General features: G+C 39.4%; 1 protein-coding gene across 2 annotated transcripts in view; it reads right to left on the bottom strand.

The window, feature by feature from the left end:
* The window catches only part of FAM172A (family with sequence similarity 172 member A), a 341,242-nt gene that overhangs the window by 270,626 nt on the left and 52,303 nt on the right, over window positions 1-18,313 (bottom strand). Inside the window, exon 5 of one of the 2 annotated variants that reach the window (XM_054397940.1) lies at window positions 16,817-17,008. The exons of the other annotated variant lie outside the window; for it this stretch is intronic. Coding sequence (XP_054253915.1) covers window positions 16,817-17,008 — 192 coding nt within the window. The remainder of the gene's footprint in view (window positions 1-16,816; window positions 17,009-18,313) is intronic. 2 annotated transcript variants of the gene reach the window in all.

Below are 18,313 nucleotides of genomic sequence, written 5' to 3'. Positions count from 1 at the left end.
GGATCTGGAGCTGCTGGAGAGGGGCCAGAGGAGGCCACCAAGAGGAGCAGAGGCTGCAGAACCTCCCCTGTGGGACAGGCTGGGAGAGTTGGGGCTGTGCAGCCTGCAGAAGAGAAGGCTCCAGGTAGACCTCAGAGCAGCCTTCCAGTACCTGAAGGGCTCCAGGAGAGCTGGGGAGGGACTTGGGACAAGGGCTGGGAGTGCCAGGAGGAGGGAGAATGGCTTTGAGCTGGGAGAGGGGAGATTGAGACTGGAAATGAGGAAGAAATTGTTGCCAGTGAGGGTGAGAAGAGACTGGCACAGGTTGCCCAGGGAGGCTGTGGATGTCTCTTGTCTTGAGGTGTTCCAGGCCAGGCTGGATGAGACCTTGAGCAAGCTGGGCTGGGGGAGGTGTCCCTGCCCATGGCAGGGGGCTGGAACTGGATAAGCTTTAAGGTCCCTTCCAACCTCGACCATTTTATGGTTCTGTGAATCTATGACACCAACTTGAACTGTTAATCACCAAATTTATGTGAGGATAACAACATCCACACACATTTATTTCAAAGTACTGTTACTACTTCATTAGCAGCTCAGAACATGGATAAACACTGTACTGCTTACTCCACGAAGGTAAAGATCTTCTTGCTCCAGGAAAAACAGATCCTGTCTTTCAAATCACATTGAAAACTTTTATTGCATACAAAGTTAGTTAGAAGAAAGAACACACTATTTACTTAATAATGTCAGTAAAGGCATAGACAGAAAATAGTGTGGTAGAATATTGTAGGACAGAACAAAACAATCTGATTACAGAAGATTCTTCCTAATTCTTAATGATTTATTTTGCTACCTGAACATTCATTGAACTGATCATATTCAGCATTACTTCTTAACTCCATTTGTGACATTAAATACATTTAACAGGCACATCAGATGGAGTTAATTTAAATAACAGAACACCCCATCTTGTTCAAAATACACAAGAAGATTTTATCAGAACTGTATCAGATTCTACACATGCACTGATCTGCAGGGTCATGTCCCTCCCCATCCATAAATGCAGGATGACAAGTGCTTCAAGACATCATCAGTGGGCAAGAAAACACAAAAAAAAATAATGTTCCAAAAACCTTGAAAAACCTTCAGCCCCACAATCTAAACAATTTTTTACACGTCAAAATCTTTTGCAGCAAATTTACTGTAGTTTCTTTTTTTTTTTTTTTGTTCTTTCCTAGAAAGTTTGGAGGATTCTACTCCTAGTACAAAAATAAAGCACAGTAAGGAAAACTTCTTATTACATCTGTTGCTGGACTGGATTAAAATAGTACCCTTCCTGAACTCTAAACTTATATTACTTCAGAAGAAGAAAGCTGAGCAGAAAAGTGATTAATCTGTCCTATTTGTTTGGAAAAAGGCTAAAGAAACCCTTCCTGGTAAAATGGTGTAGAGGAGGTTTGGAGTGCTGCAAATGCCAGGGGCTCAGGGAATATTGGGACATACCATTTGGCAGGGATCCATCCACTCCCCAGTGATGACAATCTGCACACTTTTTAGGATCATAGAATTGTTCTACTTGAGTTGGAAAACCCCTCTAAGATCATTGAGTCCAACCCAACACCACCATGGCCATTAAACCACATCCCAAAGTGCCATGTCCATGAATTTCCTGAACACCGCCAGGAACGGTGACTCCACCACCTCCCTTGGCAGCCTGTTCCAATGCCTGACCACTCTTATAGGAGAGAAATTGTTCACAATATAAGCAAGCAACAAGTTCCTTTAAAACAGGATTAAACATAGATCTGCTCCTAAACCCAGCATTTACAGCTGTACCTCAACAGCAACTTCATACAAAAAAATCAAAACAAAGTACATTTCAACACCACTACCTGCACAAATGTCTTCTGACCCTACCTCAGAACATAAAAGAAAGCCAAGACGTGTAAAATTGGTAATTGCTGTCTTCTCTGTAAATCCTAATTTTTTATGTGGATATACTGCACTGAAACCTCACAGACTGACAAGTAGTATTCTCCACAAATATAGATGCTGAATGTCACCACAGTAAGTACCTCATATTTTTGACACTGACTGAGTACTGTTACATAGGAGCAGCAGACAGATTTCATTTCACTAAGCACATGCTGCAGCAAGGATGTTTCTCCAGGTTCTATACAGCTTTTGTAAGACTATGTCAACAGTCATTCTCACTAGTATTTTTTTTTTGGGGGGGAGAATTATCACCTGTATCTAATGAGTTCCTTACTTTAAAAGTTGTTTAATAAGGATTTCCAGCAGAAAAACAAAGATACAACAGTTACAGCAAACTAAATCATGATGCAAGTCAACCTGTATGGCAAGTGAAATACTACTGCCTTTGAGGAACAGTCAATATGATTCCTGTTTCAATATATCGTAAGACCCTGGATTCAGAGAAACTAGTAAGCTGAATCAAAGAATAGTTTAAGGCTAGGAAATACCTTTAAGACCACAGAATCCAACCATTAACTCAACACTACCAAGTCCACTGCTAAATCACGTTGTCAGCACCACATCTCCAGGCCTTTTAAATCCCTCCAGGGATGGCAACTCCACCGTTTCCTGGGCAGCCTGTTCCAGACTTTGACAGCCCTTTTAGGGAGGAAATTGTTCCCCTGTTCAACCTAAACCCCCACCCTGGTGCACACCCTGAGGCATTTATCTTCTGTCCTACCACTTGCTCCTTGGGAGGACAGACCAACCCCCACCTGGCTCCAAGCTCCTCCAAGAGAGCTGTAGAGAGCAATGAGGTCCCCCTCAGCCTCATCTTCTCCACACTGAACACCCTCAGCTGCTCCCCACCAGCTGGGCTCTCCAGACCCTTCCCCAGCTTCACTGCCCTTCTCTGGACACACTGCAGCACCTCAATGTCCTTCTTGGAGTGAGAGACCCAAACCTGAAGCCAGCACTCAAGGTGTGGACTCACCAGTGCAGAGTACCTGGGGGACAATCCTTGCCCTACTCCTGGTGGCTGCACCATTGCTGATCCAGGCCAGGATGCCACCTGGGCACACTGCTGGCTCATGTTCAGCTGCTGTCAGCCAACACCCCCAGGTCCTTTTCTGCTAGGCAGTTTCCAGTTGCTCTGCCCCAAGCCTGGAGTGTTTGTGGAGCTGTTGTGACGTGGGTGGAGAGCCCAAGCTTAAGTCTGGGCTTAAGTGCAGAGTCTGGGCTTAAGTCTGAAAGAGGACTTTTTCAGTGCTGTGAAATACAATCACCATTCCCCAGATAAAAAGAAGGAAAGACACGTGCAATTTCTGCACCCATAAGACATAGGAAATTAATTATGACTTTCTCTGAGTGCCCCACATCTTACATTAACACTTATAAAACTGAAAATTCGTACTCATCCAGACAGTTAAGATGCATCTGTCTGACTTTATATCCTCCTCTATATCCTTGCATATGTACACCCTGAGACAGTTCAGAAAGCAACAGTTTTAAACTGAAAAACTAGAGGAAAAAATGGCTGATAAATGAGTGTTTGCCTAGCTGTAAATGTAAAATCATCACACCATGAAACTGCTACCCTCAAGAAGCAGAAACAAGGTTAAAAATAAAACACCTACTTTTGGGTAAGCTCTCAATTAACCTCTTGACACAAGGACTGAAGAGACATGAAAAATATTCCCAAAATATTAATTAAAAATTCATTGGTAACGAGTCAAAGTATAGAATACTCATTTTTATTGTCTTTGGTGCTTAAAGATCATTTTATATTGGAGTTCTTGTCAAATCCTACTTAAACTCCCCCCAGAAATTTCATACAAGTAAGGCTAGAACTGAGACCTTCATTTCCAGAAGAAAAACATTAAAGGTGTTTGTTTGCTTGTTTGTTTTAATCTAGGAAGGGAGGAACTTGAACATTTCAGTCAGACTCTTGAATATAGTTTTTATTTAAAACTCCTTCTACCCTGCTGCCCTCATACCTGCATGAAACTGCATTTTAAAAGAAAGTGAATTAAATGTACAGAAAACCTCACAGGACACAGGCAGAGAAGATGAACATAAGATATGGGATGGTGGATGGGGGGAATTAATGTGAATCAAAAAATTGCTGAATGTTGTCATTTTAAGAAGGGATCTATCTCAAAATAAGGCAAAAAAAAAAAAAAGATAAATATTGACCTAGCATGGTGAAAACAAATACAAAGAACAAAGTATGAGGAATGTCAACATCAATAAAATGATCAAATGAATGACACTCTTCTGACACTGCTTATATAATCAAAGTCAGTAAATGTTACTAATTAATAAATATTTTAATCAGTTGTTAGTAGTAACTGTTGGATAATAACAACCCTCTGTCATTAAAATAGAATCCCAGAATCACTTGTTTTTGTCATCAGCTGCTATCAGTTGAATACCAGCATTCAGACAGTCCTAAACTCAGTCTAAATATCACTGTTCACAAACCAGGGCTGTCAAGTCTTGAAAATCCTGTAGCTGATCTCAATCATGCGTGATGTGGAAGGTGCATATTCCACATGAGTAGCTCCTGCATTTCATGGGAAAGCCTCCTGCTATCAGCATTCAGGAAGTGATTCCAGAGGACTCAATCATATTACTCCCAGTGCTGGAGGAAGAGTTGGGATTCAAAACACAGGCTCAGACATCAAGGGTCAGCACAAACTCAATCACCTGCGCACTGAAGCACCCTCAGCATTTTCTGCCTGTGTTTTTTTAAGTGATTTGGAGAGTAGAGAGAATATTTACTTATGAGCTAAGTACGTATGATCTCACAGAAAACTGAAAATGGCAGTGAGTAACTCCTAGAAAACACACTTGATAAATAATAAATAATGGTAACAAATTATAATATTTAATAAATTCCAATAGTTAATAAAATATATTTAATAAAATATATATAATAAATTCTATTTAATACTTTTTAAAAAATGGACTATAATAAATTATGTGCCATAAGTCATATTTGATTATATTTAATGCCTTCACATCTTAGAGGATTTTTATTCATCAGAAGCAAGCACCAGTCCAAAACCACAGCACTGTTAAGTACAACTCTGTCTTTCACAGCTAAGAGAGCAATTGAAGTTAATCACTACCAAAAACAAAAAAGGGGAAAAAAAGAAGAAACTAAGATGAAGTTGTTTTCCCTCATGTACCAGCAATTATTTACACCCAAGCTTCATTATCTGTTCTACCTTCCAAAGCAATGTGAAGTCTCACTGCCTTTGGCATAATAGAGATGGAGGCTGTGTATATCACACAATACGTAACAGGTTAACCTATCTGAGCCAACTTCTCCCTTTCCTAGGAGGATTAGCCCTGCAATATGGCACAACAAATGGTTGTGAATAAGCAAGATGGTACACCTGGACTTCCTCAAAAATAATCATCCAACTGCAAAGCCAAAAAGAAAAAACAAAACAAAAGGTTTACTCTTCAAGTATCGCTGAGAGGAAACTAAATTCATAACCCCAGAGAAATATATTAAAAAAAAATTAAATTCATAACCCCAGAGATATTTAAAAAAACACAAAACAACAAACCACTTAGGCTTTTCTAAGTTTTTCCATGTTTTGTAAGTTTAAAAATTAAGTTTCCACATTTTCTAAATTTGAAAATAAAGTTAATCAACACACAGAGGAGAGGAAACTAAACGAATAAGGTCGGGATTAATGAAAATATAAAAACCACTTTGCTTTGGCATGTTAAAAGTAATATTTTCTAAGTTTAAAAATAATCATCATATAAGAGGTTTTCACTGTTCTGTTTTGATTTTTTCCCTCTCTAGAGAAATAACTGAAAATGGAATAATTTCACTTTCCTAATGAGATATTTCACCCTGCTAAGTGTACTTTCACTGATTAATTCTATGTGGTAGGTATATGTTTTTAGTATATATTTTTTTTCTTAAATAAACATATCCTATGCAACTGAAGTTTAACTGCAAAAGGAGCACAAAAATGCATTGCCTGGGATGGGTGATACAAAAAAAAAAAAGAAAAGGCAACACTATTTATTGATTTTGTATAAGTTATCTACCACCCTGGAGATTCCTTGGAGGGGAAGAACATGTCTGAATTTCACCACACACTGCCACAGGCAGAAAGTGAGAGAAACTAAACAAGCACATCCTGAAGGGAGAGAAAACGCCTGCAGCAGCAAATGACCTACTACATACCTCACTCTCAGATATTTTTTGATGTTGTAATTTGTTAATTTCAGGGGAAGAAAAAAAAAAGAAAAAAGGAAGACAAAAAAAAGAAGACAATTAGCCACAGTTTGAGTTTGTTCTGGCAGAATTATTAAACTTTTCAGAGTTTTTGATCAAAAGTGACATGTATCGCTCAAAAGATCAGTGCATTTTCAAAAGATTACAAACCTGAGCAGATTTGCATCACAAAGTCTTGTTGCATCTATTTCCTTTACTACCTGAAACAGCAACATGCACTGTTAGAACAGCCCTAAACTATTTCAGGATGAAGCACATCCAATTTTTATCTGAGAGTTTCTGTGCATTCAAGTAAACGTTTTCCAGCTCAATGCACGGTAAGCAAAAGATAATTTTATTCAAATATGCATTTCATGGTATGAATAAGAAAGTGTTCATCTCCCCCTTGAATTGGTAAGTCTTTTAAGTAATGATTCATTTGAAAAATCAACAGGGTATTGGGAATTTAGTGTAATATTAAATATATACATATATCATGCCTATACTGACACACAGGTTATGCTGTTTCTACCTTATATATACTGTAAAAAATGTAATTTACACATTATGATGTGTTAGGGTTAGTTAGGTGAGAGTTTAACAACCTGGACACCTAATAAAGAAGACAAAAGACAATTTTAGTATTTTTAAACAGGCACAAAAAGACGATTTAGTATTTTTTTTGAGTGAGCATCAAAAGACAATTTAAATATTTGTTAAAATAAGCATCAAAAGACAATCTAAATATTTTTAAGCAGGCATCAAGAAACTATCTAAATCTTTTTAAGACAGGCATTAAATACTTGTAAGTGTTGGTGAGTTAATTCTTTTAAAAGATATAAAAAAATGCAGGTGTGTATTTCTCAATCCTGAATTAATATACTCCTGGTGTTCAGTGCTGATTTTTTTTTTTTTGCCACAGCAAAAAGAAGGCATTGATTTAAGATTAATAACATCAGCTAATGAACACATCACCTCATCCTCCATGAAAGCAAATTAAGACTACCCCTGCTAAAACTATATTTGATGAGGAATCGAAAAGGTTTGGCACCATACTACAGAGCATACTACATACTCTTAGAAAGTATCAATACAATCACTGACAAGATCAACAGAAAAATGGAACTATGGAGTTTATTTTAAAACTTTCCTTCCATGATCAGAGGAGCATACTTGTAAGATAAGCACAGTTTACTATGCACAAAACCAACCAAACCAGCAAAGTTCCCACCCTAAATTGCATCATCTTGTGAAGGCAGTGGTGGGGCTGTGTGAGATGGGGCTCTGACACAGCTTTACTCAACCATCCCCTCTTGAAACTTGAGATGCCACTGCTCCACAGCAAATCAACTGAGCAAGAAGCTACTCCTATGTACTGCTGTCACATATAATCACGAAGTTAAGACACATCCACAAAACCTAAACCAATACTGGATTACAACTTTGTTTTCTTCTAAACAGGATTCTTACAGAGTGACCTGTGTAGGATAAAAGCCAAGCCACAAATGGCTACTCTGCATCCAAGCACAATCATTCCAGAATGTATTTACCCATCTCCCTTACAAATGCCACACAAAATTAAAATAAACAATATACTGCCTTAGAGCAGCTTTCCAGTACCTGAAGAAGAAATGTGGGGACTTTTGATATGGACTTGCAGTGACAGGATGAGCTGGGAGAGGGGGGATTGAGACTGGAGATGAGGAAGAAATTCTTGATAGTGAGGGCAGGGAGACACTGGAACAGGTTGCCCAAGGAGGTTGTGGATGACCCCTCAATGGAGGTGTTCAAGGCTAGGTTGTATGGGGCCTTGAGCAACCTGGGCTGGTGGGAAGTGTTTCTGCCCATGTTAGGGGGTTGGAACTGGATGATCCTAAAAGGCCCCTTCCAACTCAAACCATTCTGTGATTCTCTATGCCACAACAGAGCAACTAAAAGGCCACAACTTGGAGAATAAATCTTCTGAAGAGCGACTGAAGGAGCTGGGGCTGTTTAGTCTGGAAAAGAGGAGGCTGAGTATAGACCTCATTGCTGTCTACAACTACCTGAAAGGATGCTGTAGGGAGATTGGTGCTGGTCTCTTCTCACAGGGAATTAGTGACAGAACAAGAGGGAATGGCCTCAAGCTACAACTGAGTAGGTTCAGACTGGACATTAGGAAACATTTTTTCCCAGCAAGAGTGGCCAGGGATTGGAATGTGCTGCCCAGGGAGTGGTAAAGTCACCAAGCCTGGAGGTGTTTAAAGGTGGTTTGGATGTGGTGCTTGGGATATGGTTTAGGGGTGACTCTTGAAGAGTAGGGTCAATGGTTGGACTTGGTGATCCTGAGGGTGTTTTCCAACCTGAATGTTTCTGTGATTCTGTGGACTTCCCACAGGCAGATCCTCAAAACTTCTCCACACAGGAACAGGAGTATGGTGCTGAACTGAGATGAGTTGATAGTGCCTTGATCAAAGTTTTGTTAAAACTCTGCAAACAGAACACTCCTTGCCAAATAAACTCCTCTCTTTGGGTGGTTACAGATCTCATTCTGATATAACCTATTAGAAAATACAATGCTGTACTTGTGGAAAACCTTGATTATGTGCTTACTAAAGTCCTGTTCAGTTACCGTGTCCAGAGTGCTGTCAGTGGTTTTAATTTCCTTTAAGAAAGTGCAATTAAGTAAATAATTAACAAAGGGTAGGAATATTTTATTCCATGGCCATTCATGCATTATTTATCAATACTTTGTACACTACACATATACTGCACTGTGTACTGAAAGCACCATTTCTAGTCAGGTTTTGCCTTTCAAAATAGCTGCTTTAATGAAAATCATGATACAAAAAAGCCCCAAGAAGTCAGAAAACCAATAAATTTCTCACAAACCCTAAGACTGTGAAACATAAATTCATCTCACTTTGCATAATTGTTCATCTCTATAGAAATCAATGACCCTATGCAGTGTATGTTGAATTAATGCCATTCAGATCTGATAATTCTGGGTGTTTGTTGTTTTTTTTCAATTAGCTAATGTATGTTATGTTTTAAGTTTATTTATTAAGGCTCAAAGTTGCTAAAATTTTCTGTTAGTTAAAAGGACTATTGGCAGAGTAAGTGCAGGAAAAAAGAAAGCTAGGCCAATCTGGAGTTATATTTTTATATAGGACCGAATCTCCGTTCTCACAATGATTAGGATGAAATTAATACATTGCCTTAAGTAGATGACATTATTTTTGAAGCAGACTGATTCTGTAACACTGCACACACTTGAACAAAAGCTCACAGTTTAAAAAGAAAAACAAAAAGGAAGGGAAAATACAATAGAAGTACAAACCTGACCTATCTCTAATCTTTTCTTTTCAAACCTGCTCAAGAATCTTCAACTAATTATTCCATTTTATTGATGGCATTTTTCCCAAGGGAAGTTATTTAAAAAGTTTAACCCCTGAGCAAGTCATGGCTTCTCCTGCCTTTGAAAGTGTCAAGTGCATTGATTAAAACTGCAGGAAGTGTTACCTTCTACCCAGAGAATCTCACCCTGCACAATCTTAAACACTGTCTCTCTCCCAAAACGGCTTTGATTCAGCAATTCAGACCGCTTCAGCTGATATTAAAGGCAGAGGCACCACAGAAAAAGGATCAGCAGTTAAAACGAAATACAAAGAGGGAAAAAAAAAAAAAAAACAGATCTTGGATATAGTACCACAAAGCTTGAGAGAAAAGCAGATTTGAAAAAGACATCAGAGTGACTAAAAAAAGAACAACATGACAGAAATTAAACAAGATTTTTATGTTCGCCTTCTATGCATTTAAACTCATCTCAACCTCTATTGAAATTCTGATCATACCCAAACCCCAAGGCTTTTGACATACTTTCAAAAATCCACATCCCCTCTTACTCTTTCCTAAGTCTCCAGAGTCACTGTTAGGTATCCAACAAGTTGAAGAGGGAAGGGAGTAAGAAAAGAGGGGGGGGAAAAAAAAAAAAGGAAGAATCCTAATATGCATAAAAAAGGCCATTTTTATTAAACTTTGTTTCTAAAATGATAGTGATTATTTTAAATATTCACTGTGTGTTCTTAACCCCATTCCCTAAACTGTGAAAAGAATGCTCAGATGATTTGGAGGGACAGATAAAAAAAAAAAAACCCAAACCAGGCATTTTCAAGCTGTATTTATCCAAATGTCTTCAACAGTGATTTTCCTTAGGTCAGTGACAAAGTAAGAGTACACTACCAGGAAGTGCTGGGGGACCTGAAATATGACAGCCAGGAAGACAAAGCAATCTGCAAGTACCTTTACATGATCAATTTAATGTGGCACAGAAAACTCTTGAAGAATGTAACAGACACAATTAATACAAGAAGTAACAGGCATCTTGGAAAAGGGTGTGCTAAATTCCAAAGGGTAATTGGATTTTCAGAACTGCAAGTGGGTTTGGTTTTGGGTTGGTTTGTTTTTATGGGGTTTTTTGTTTGTTTGTTGGTTCCACCCCCCCCACCCCCCCCCAGTTCAGTCATGACAGGGCCAGAAGGTAATGATATATCTGCCATGATGCAACAAGCAGACCTGTCTTCTGTCAGGAGTTGAAATCATAAAGGAATAAGCTGTCGTTAGCAAGCTCTCTCCAAACAGTAGAGCTGTCATCTCATTGTTTTCCTTTGCTGGCATGGGGGCTGGTGTGGGCTTATATACCCTGTCAGTTCAGTATTACCCTAAGCTTTTAACCTTTTCTTGCATTTCTGACTTAGCAATTATTAACTCCTATACAGCTGACGATGCATTAACATTTATTACTCGATCAATTAATATGGCTTTCAACTAATGGTGCAGCTTCTTTTACCTGCTTGGTGATCAGTATTTCCAATCAACATTTGAGAGATTATCCACTCCCCATGAAAAAAAATGTTTTAGAAGGAATTAAATATATTGCTTTTCATACTTTCTTTCCAGGGAATAGTCTATTTTATGACAAATATATGCAACAAATTATCTTGAAATACATTGAAATTTGTCCCTATGCTTTTATGAAGATCTCAAATGACTTAAGTCTTTTGCAGCTTAAGTTTTCTTCCTGTCATTCCCACAAAAGTAACAGCTCTAAATAAAAGTTTTCCCTACTGAGATGCACTTTACAAGCAATGTTATTAGTTCTGTGGTTCTACACAGTGGATAAAAGCAAATGAGATTATGAGAGCCAGAAAATCAGTATTTCAAATAAAATAATATAGCCTATTATTGTCCATTTTAGTGAAATTTTACTTCTGGTAAAGTATTACAATGTCCAAACAAGATTATGATTGTTAGTTAGACGTATGTGTGTGTGTGTGTGTGAGTAATATGTATAAAAATATATATATTAAAATATATGAAGAATAGGTAAGATTATTACAAACTCTGGTACTGTCACTGGCAATTAATAAATGAATGAAGCAGTTTAACATCTTACTGCAACAATATACTTGAGACATCAAGTCCATGAGACATCCAGGGGACTCCACCACCTCCCCTGGGCAACCTGTTCCAGTGTCTCCCCACCCTCACTCTCAAGAACTTCTTCCTAAGCTGCAGTCTCAACCTCCCCTCCTCAAGCTATGATCCATTCCCTCTCATCACTACAAGCCCTTGTCAAAAGTCCTTTCCTGGCTGTCTTGTAGGCCACCTTCAGGAACTGGAAGGTTGCTCTAAGGTTTCCCTGAAGCCTTCTCTTCTTCAGCCCCAGCTCTCCCAGCTTTTCTCAATAGGTGAGGTGCTCCAGCGCTCTGATCATCTTCACGACCCTCCTCAGGACCTGCTCCATCCAAACCAGAGGTTCATACCTCCCCTCACAACCTCCTCCTTCTGAAGAGGGTGGTGACCAAAGCCCTCCTAGAGAACAAAGGAACCCAAGAACATGAAACCAGGGAGATAAATCCTAAATTCTTGACACTTCAGGTAAATGGCCTCATCACTAAACTAAAGAATGGACCTTGGTCTTTCACCATCTCTTCCTGGCCCTGCTTCAGTCATTGACTAAATAAAAACTGGTAAGAGGGACATAGAGCTGCTGGAATGGGTCAGAGGACTGGAGAACATCTGCTATGGGGACAGGCTGAGAGAGTTGGTGCTGTTCAGCCTGGAGAAAGAATGCTCCAGAGAGACCTTAGAGCAGCCTTCAGTACGTGAAGGAGGCTCCAGGAGAGCTGGGGAGGGACTTTTGATAAGGGCTGGGAGTGACAGGAATGGACTGAAACTTGAGGAGGGGAGATTTTGATTGGAGATTAGGAAGAAATTCTTGAGAGTGAGGGTGGTGAGACACTTGCACAGGTTGCTCAGGCAGGCTGTGGATGCCTCCTCCCTGAAGGTGTTCAAGGTCAGGCTGGAGGAGGCCTTCAGCACGCTGGGCTGGTGGGAGGTGTCCCTGCCCATGGCACTGGATGGTCTTTAAGGTCCCTTCCAACCTGAACCATTCCATGAGTCTATGATCTGGGAAGAGCCTCACTGATTGCATGGGTGGTGAATGAGACACACAAAATATAGAAGAGACAGATTAAAATTCTCCTTCTAATTTACCTTATTTTATGCAATTCACATATATATATATATATATAATTTACATGTATTTATTTCTTAAAAAAAAATAAAATAGCTTCAGTGAAGAGCTATTACAAGTGGAATAGTCCCTCCTTCCCAGAGGTGGGACTGTAACTTCAGTCTCTCACACGTCAGATGACTGCTTCTGTCAAAAATCAGCATTTCCCACTGCAGAAAGTTTCAGGAGAAAAGTTTCTCTTTTAACAAAACAACAAAACCCACACAATGTTTACTTTATATTGTACTTACAGGAAATTGCCACTTGTTTTGTTTTGTTTTAAGTATCTTCATAACATGTATTTGGTTTATTTTAAAGAAGCTTTTGTTAGTCTTGATGCTTTATATTATCACATTTGCCTGTTTCATACTTGTTTTTCTAAAGTGGGTCTTTTCCCACCGTGTTTTAACGTATTTACACAGATCTGTCTCTCACATTGTGTACACTTTTCTTCCCTCCTCCTTTTCTTGCAATCTGTTCTCCATTTAAGTTGTTTCTTCTCCTTTCATAAGTCTAAGTCATCTTTTAACCTATCAAGTTTTAATTTCAGAATTAACACATTAATCTCACCTCTTCACACAAACCCTTGAAAGCTGCTCCCAGCACCTACTCCACAAAGGACCGTATCTACACCACAGAGTTTGATATAAAAGATGGAAGGAGTATTGCTTACAGGAACCACAGGACCATTAAGGTTGGAAGGGACCTCCAATATCATCAAGTCCAACCTTCTACCCAACACCTCCATGACCACTAGACCATGTCCCAGAGTTGCCACATCTACTCGGTTTTTGAACACCTCCAGGGATGGGGACTCCACCACCTCCCTGGGCAGCCTGTTCCAACGCCTGACCATTCTTGCAGCAAAGAAATTCTTCCCGATATACAACCTAAACTTCCCCTGGAACAACTTGAGGCCATTTTCTCTTATCCTGTCATTAGTTACACGTGAGAAGAGGCCAACACTGGCCTCACTCCAGCCTCCTTTCAGGTAGCTGTAGAGCACAGTAAGGTCTCCTCTCAGCCTCCTCAGCCTCTCCTCATGAGACACGCTCTCCAAGCCCCTCACCAGCTTCACTGTCCTTTCTTCATCACCCAGATGAAAAGAAAAAACACAATTCTAGCTACTCTAATTCCCACTGGGATATTTCTCCTTGGATCTCTCTTTTCCAATGTATATTGGCCCCAAGCCACTAAAAACATGATAAATGTTAAGCTTTGATATTGTATCCTTATTCCATATGTGCTTTAAGAGAGACTTTGGTGGTTTTTTCCCCTCAAAAGTGTTGTCTCAGAGAGAAACAAGTTTCTTCCCTTAACTTCCTGGCTAGGAGAGCAGTATCAGTCCATCCTGCTCAGTCCACTGCTCACTAGTAACTCCAGCTTTTGTGTCCCTGTTTTCAGTTTTTCCAAGAAATGCACTGCAGCTTGCTTGTGGTGGTCTCATTGCTCCTCACACAGAAAAGCACTAGTGCAAAGGACAAGAGGGTTGTGGGTTTTTTTTTATCTATTTGCGTTTGTTTTAAGGAAAGTAGAGATGACAATTCTGAACTAGTACCTGAACAAAAGACATTTAAACCCTATTTTTGCAGTTTTACAATACAATTCTTTGAAAACCAAAACCACAGTCTCTAGGAAATGTTTTAAGCTACCTACATGTGTATCATACAACAGATCAGTGGAATTTTCAAATCCTAGATACTGTTATCCACCTCAAACTCACATAGTTGTATTAGAAAAAAATATAATATCCATGTTCTGCTGTCATCAGCACTGTAACTTTAGGTTTTGATAAGGTCTGCAGGTTTCCTTCAAGGATGACACCTCTCCTTAGAAGAAGCACTGGAAAATCAAGGAAAATAATTTCTTTCTTCAAACTGGCAATGCTGAATAAGGAGTTATCACAATTTTCATGCAGGCCATTTATTGTCTAGGCCAGTTATTTTCATTTCATAAGAGACAGTAGTGACTAGATCAGCTAGAGGACTGAACACCAAAAAAACCCTGAAAGGGATGTAATTTTTATTATTATTAGCTAAAATTGAAGTCCTTATATTCACTCTACCACAATTTCCTGCATTTGGAAGAGTAATTTATATGATCTGTGCATGAAGTAGATGTGATATCAGCATGTAATTATCTCTATTCTTTTTTTTTTCAGTCATGACATAATGATTTCAAATGCCTTCAGTGTGGTTTGACTTCTATAAAAGACTGCCTTATCTAACCAGGTATACACCCAGTTCCCACCACAGTGATGACAAGATACCAAAAAACAGCCACACATCTAATGGAACACAATGTAATCTTTATTTTGCATGGGAAAAAAAAAAGAAACAACAACCAACACACTGCAAACCATATGTGGTACATTTACCTGAGTTTTAAGATGCTCAAAAAGAGAGAGTGAGTCTTACAGTAGCTGGATGAGAAAGAACTACAAATTCAAAAACTGTGCTAAGTAAAAAGGGAAGTCAGAAGCAGAAAGTCTGATGTCCCAATGCCATGGAATGATTATATATATTTTTAAGATATTTTCTCATCAAACTCTGAGTTATTTCCTGGTTGGTTGTTCATTTTTCAAAGAAGCATTCCAAATACAGGAATATAAAATCTAGTTTTAGGGATAAGAAACATATGAAGAGACACAGGTCTGCTGTCTGCCACACTGGCACAACCATTGCATAAAATAAGCAAAAGTAAGAAAACAGGAGAAAAAAAGAACTAGAAATATTCTCTTCAAGACTATCTGTTAATTTAGAGATAGTATCCCAGTTTTAAATGCTCAGCATCTTATATAACCCAAGGCAGCAGCATCTCTAGGAAAGAAATAAAATGTGAGCAGAAAAGCACTCCTATGAAAATTTAACTAGCTGGAGGTCTTTGGTTTTCTGGGAGAAGGTTTTGGAACCTGCATTCTGGGATTTAACCTCCTATACTAGACCCACCATACACCTATCTTACACCCATTACATCCTAAAAAAATTAATTTTTGTTCTGCCACTGAGTCTTGATTTAAAAAAAACTTTATGTTAGGAGAGGGCAAGCATCACTGTCACAAGATTAGGTTTCTTTGCCATAAAAAGTGTGGTCTGGTGCTTTTGTGTGTGGATTATACCCTTCCACCCCCCAAAGAACCCCCAAACCTTCAGGGCCTAATATTCTAATATGTTTTCTTTCTTTGCTTCATTAAAATCCAACATGTTTGAAGAGAACCATTTGGAAAACATATTTGAAGGGAATAATTTTCTATACTGAATAATTTAAAGCCAAGTGGAAAAAATTAAACCTGATTTAGCAAAACATGTAACAGTCACTGTGACAATGCTGATATTTAGAGGAGAAAATTAGCTTAGCTTGGTAAATACAACAGAAGTAGTCTGAAATAGGCTTATCTAATGTTTACTACAGGAAGTTTCACTCAGGTAGCAGGATGGCAAGAGAGAAATTGCACCTACAGAGTTCCACTGTTAAAAACCTTGCACAAATTGCGTACTGTGTAGATGAAAATGTAACAAAGCAGTGTCCATAAAATGCCAACGTTTTCTTACTGCTAAGTATTGGTAGGTGAATCAGAATGAATCAGTATTCAGTGCAAAACTGGGAATAAAAAAAAAGGTCTGTGCCTCTAATAAATTCAGTACCGGCCTAGCAAAAAAAAAAGCCTTCTGTTATCATGAAAACTCATGCTATCCTGAGAGTACAACAGACATGGAGTGGGAATACGTACAAACTTAATGAAATGTAAAAGAAAACACTTCATATCCTCACAAATTTCTGTAGTGCCTTCTACTGCAGCTCCTTGCCTGCTAAGGGCTCTTGTCACGTTAGCTGCCATACCACAACCACACAGCAGTGCCATCACAACATGACACACCACATTGTTTTTGCTCTAAGAGAGAGATTCCATTAGAAAGAAGTTCTGCAAAAAAAAAAAATCCCCACAATGAGCAGGTATTTACACCATAAATAAAATTATCATATAGGGAAGAGTGATGAACAAAATAAAACACCACAGGAGGTGGAGCTCTGCACACACACACGCACGCGCTTCCACTTACCTCAATCGCCCTCTTTATATATGGTATCTGTGTGCCACTGTCCAGATCTTCATTAATGATAAGTCTCCGAGCCCACTGACCAGCTCTGACAACACCATTACCATGAATGAGCACCAAAAGCTTGTCAGGATTTGTTAGAGCATCTTCACTCATGAAGATAAAGCTCTTTGGTTCGCTCTCAGTCGCGTCCACCTGCAGTTACAGAGAAGAGGCACTTTTATGCATCCATAAAAAGCTTTCATAAGATTATCTGCAGTTAGAAAGTTAGCCGCCACATCACATAGAATCACAGATTGTTAGGGGTTGGAAGGGACCTCAAAAGATCATCCAGTCCAACCCTCCTGACAGAGCAGGACCACCCAGGGCAGGTCATACAGGAATGCATCCAGGTGGGTTTTGAATGTCTCCAGAGGAGACTCCACAACCTCTCTGGGCAGCCTGCTCCAGGGCTCCACCACCTTCACACCAAAGAAGTTTCTCCTCATGTTCAAATGGAATCTCCTGTGTTGCAGTTGGTGCTCATTGTCCCTTGTCCTGTCACTGGGCACCAGTGAAAAGAAAGTCCATGCTCTACAACCCACACGGGCTGATTGTAGAGCTGGTAGAAACAATCCTGGATTGAGTAATGCTCTGCAATGGCAATGAAAGGCAAGTCAGGGAATGAGCCTTATAAGGGTATGAGACAGGAGGATTATATCAGTGTTTCTCTCTCACTGGTGCTTCAACCCTCAGAATTTTTTTTCATGCAAGTTCTTGAAGTCAACGAACAGAAGGAATTCCTATCTGGAAGAAAGGTTATGTCTGACATTCAACATCTTTCAATAGGGCAACCAGTGTGAGGTGTTCCTGCTCATGGCAGGGGGGGTTGGAACTAGATGATCCCTGAGGTCCCTTCCAACCCTGACAATTCTGTGATTCTATGATCTGCCACAGCACTGAGGACCTTATTCCCTGCTCCAAAATCTCACCTGCCTCAGCTTGCCTCAGGAAATGTACTCACCTGCTCTCACACTTTGTGTCAAAAGGAAAGAAAAAAAAAGAAAACATGGTAAAGAAGATATTCAATGGAAAAGAACTTAAGTATTTAAGTAGAGCAGGAGCCATACACTGGGGGTGCAATCAGATTGCACTGTTACTTCTGAAGCAGCAGTACTGATACCTTGACATTTACCATGGCTTAGGCAAAAAGTCAAAGAACACTAAAACTCAGACAGTACCTGGGAAGATGTAATTGATCTTTGAATGTAAATTGGATGTTTATGATATTTAATTAAGCAAAGACATTGTGAATTTGTATTTCAGACAAATGTTATTACTGGAGAGAGGCCAGTGGAGACTATGAAGACGCTGAGGGGCCTGGAGCATCTCTGTGAGGAGGAAAGGCTGAGAGACCTGGGGCTGTTGAGCCCGGAGAACAGCAGACTGAGCTTTGGGGATCTTCTCAATGCTCATCAAGACCTAAAGTGCCTGTGGGGGGCAAGACGATGGGGCCAGATT

The sequence above is a fragment of the Indicator indicator genome, chromosome Z (genome assembly GCF_027791375.1).
Source record: "Indicator indicator isolate 239-I01 chromosome Z, UM_Iind_1.1, whole genome shotgun sequence".
Classification (NCBI taxonomy): Eukaryota; Metazoa; Chordata; class Aves; order Piciformes; family Indicatoridae; genus Indicator; species Indicator indicator.
Note: the sequence above shows the minus strand (reverse complement) of the source record. Positions and strands in the feature narration are given on the sequence as shown.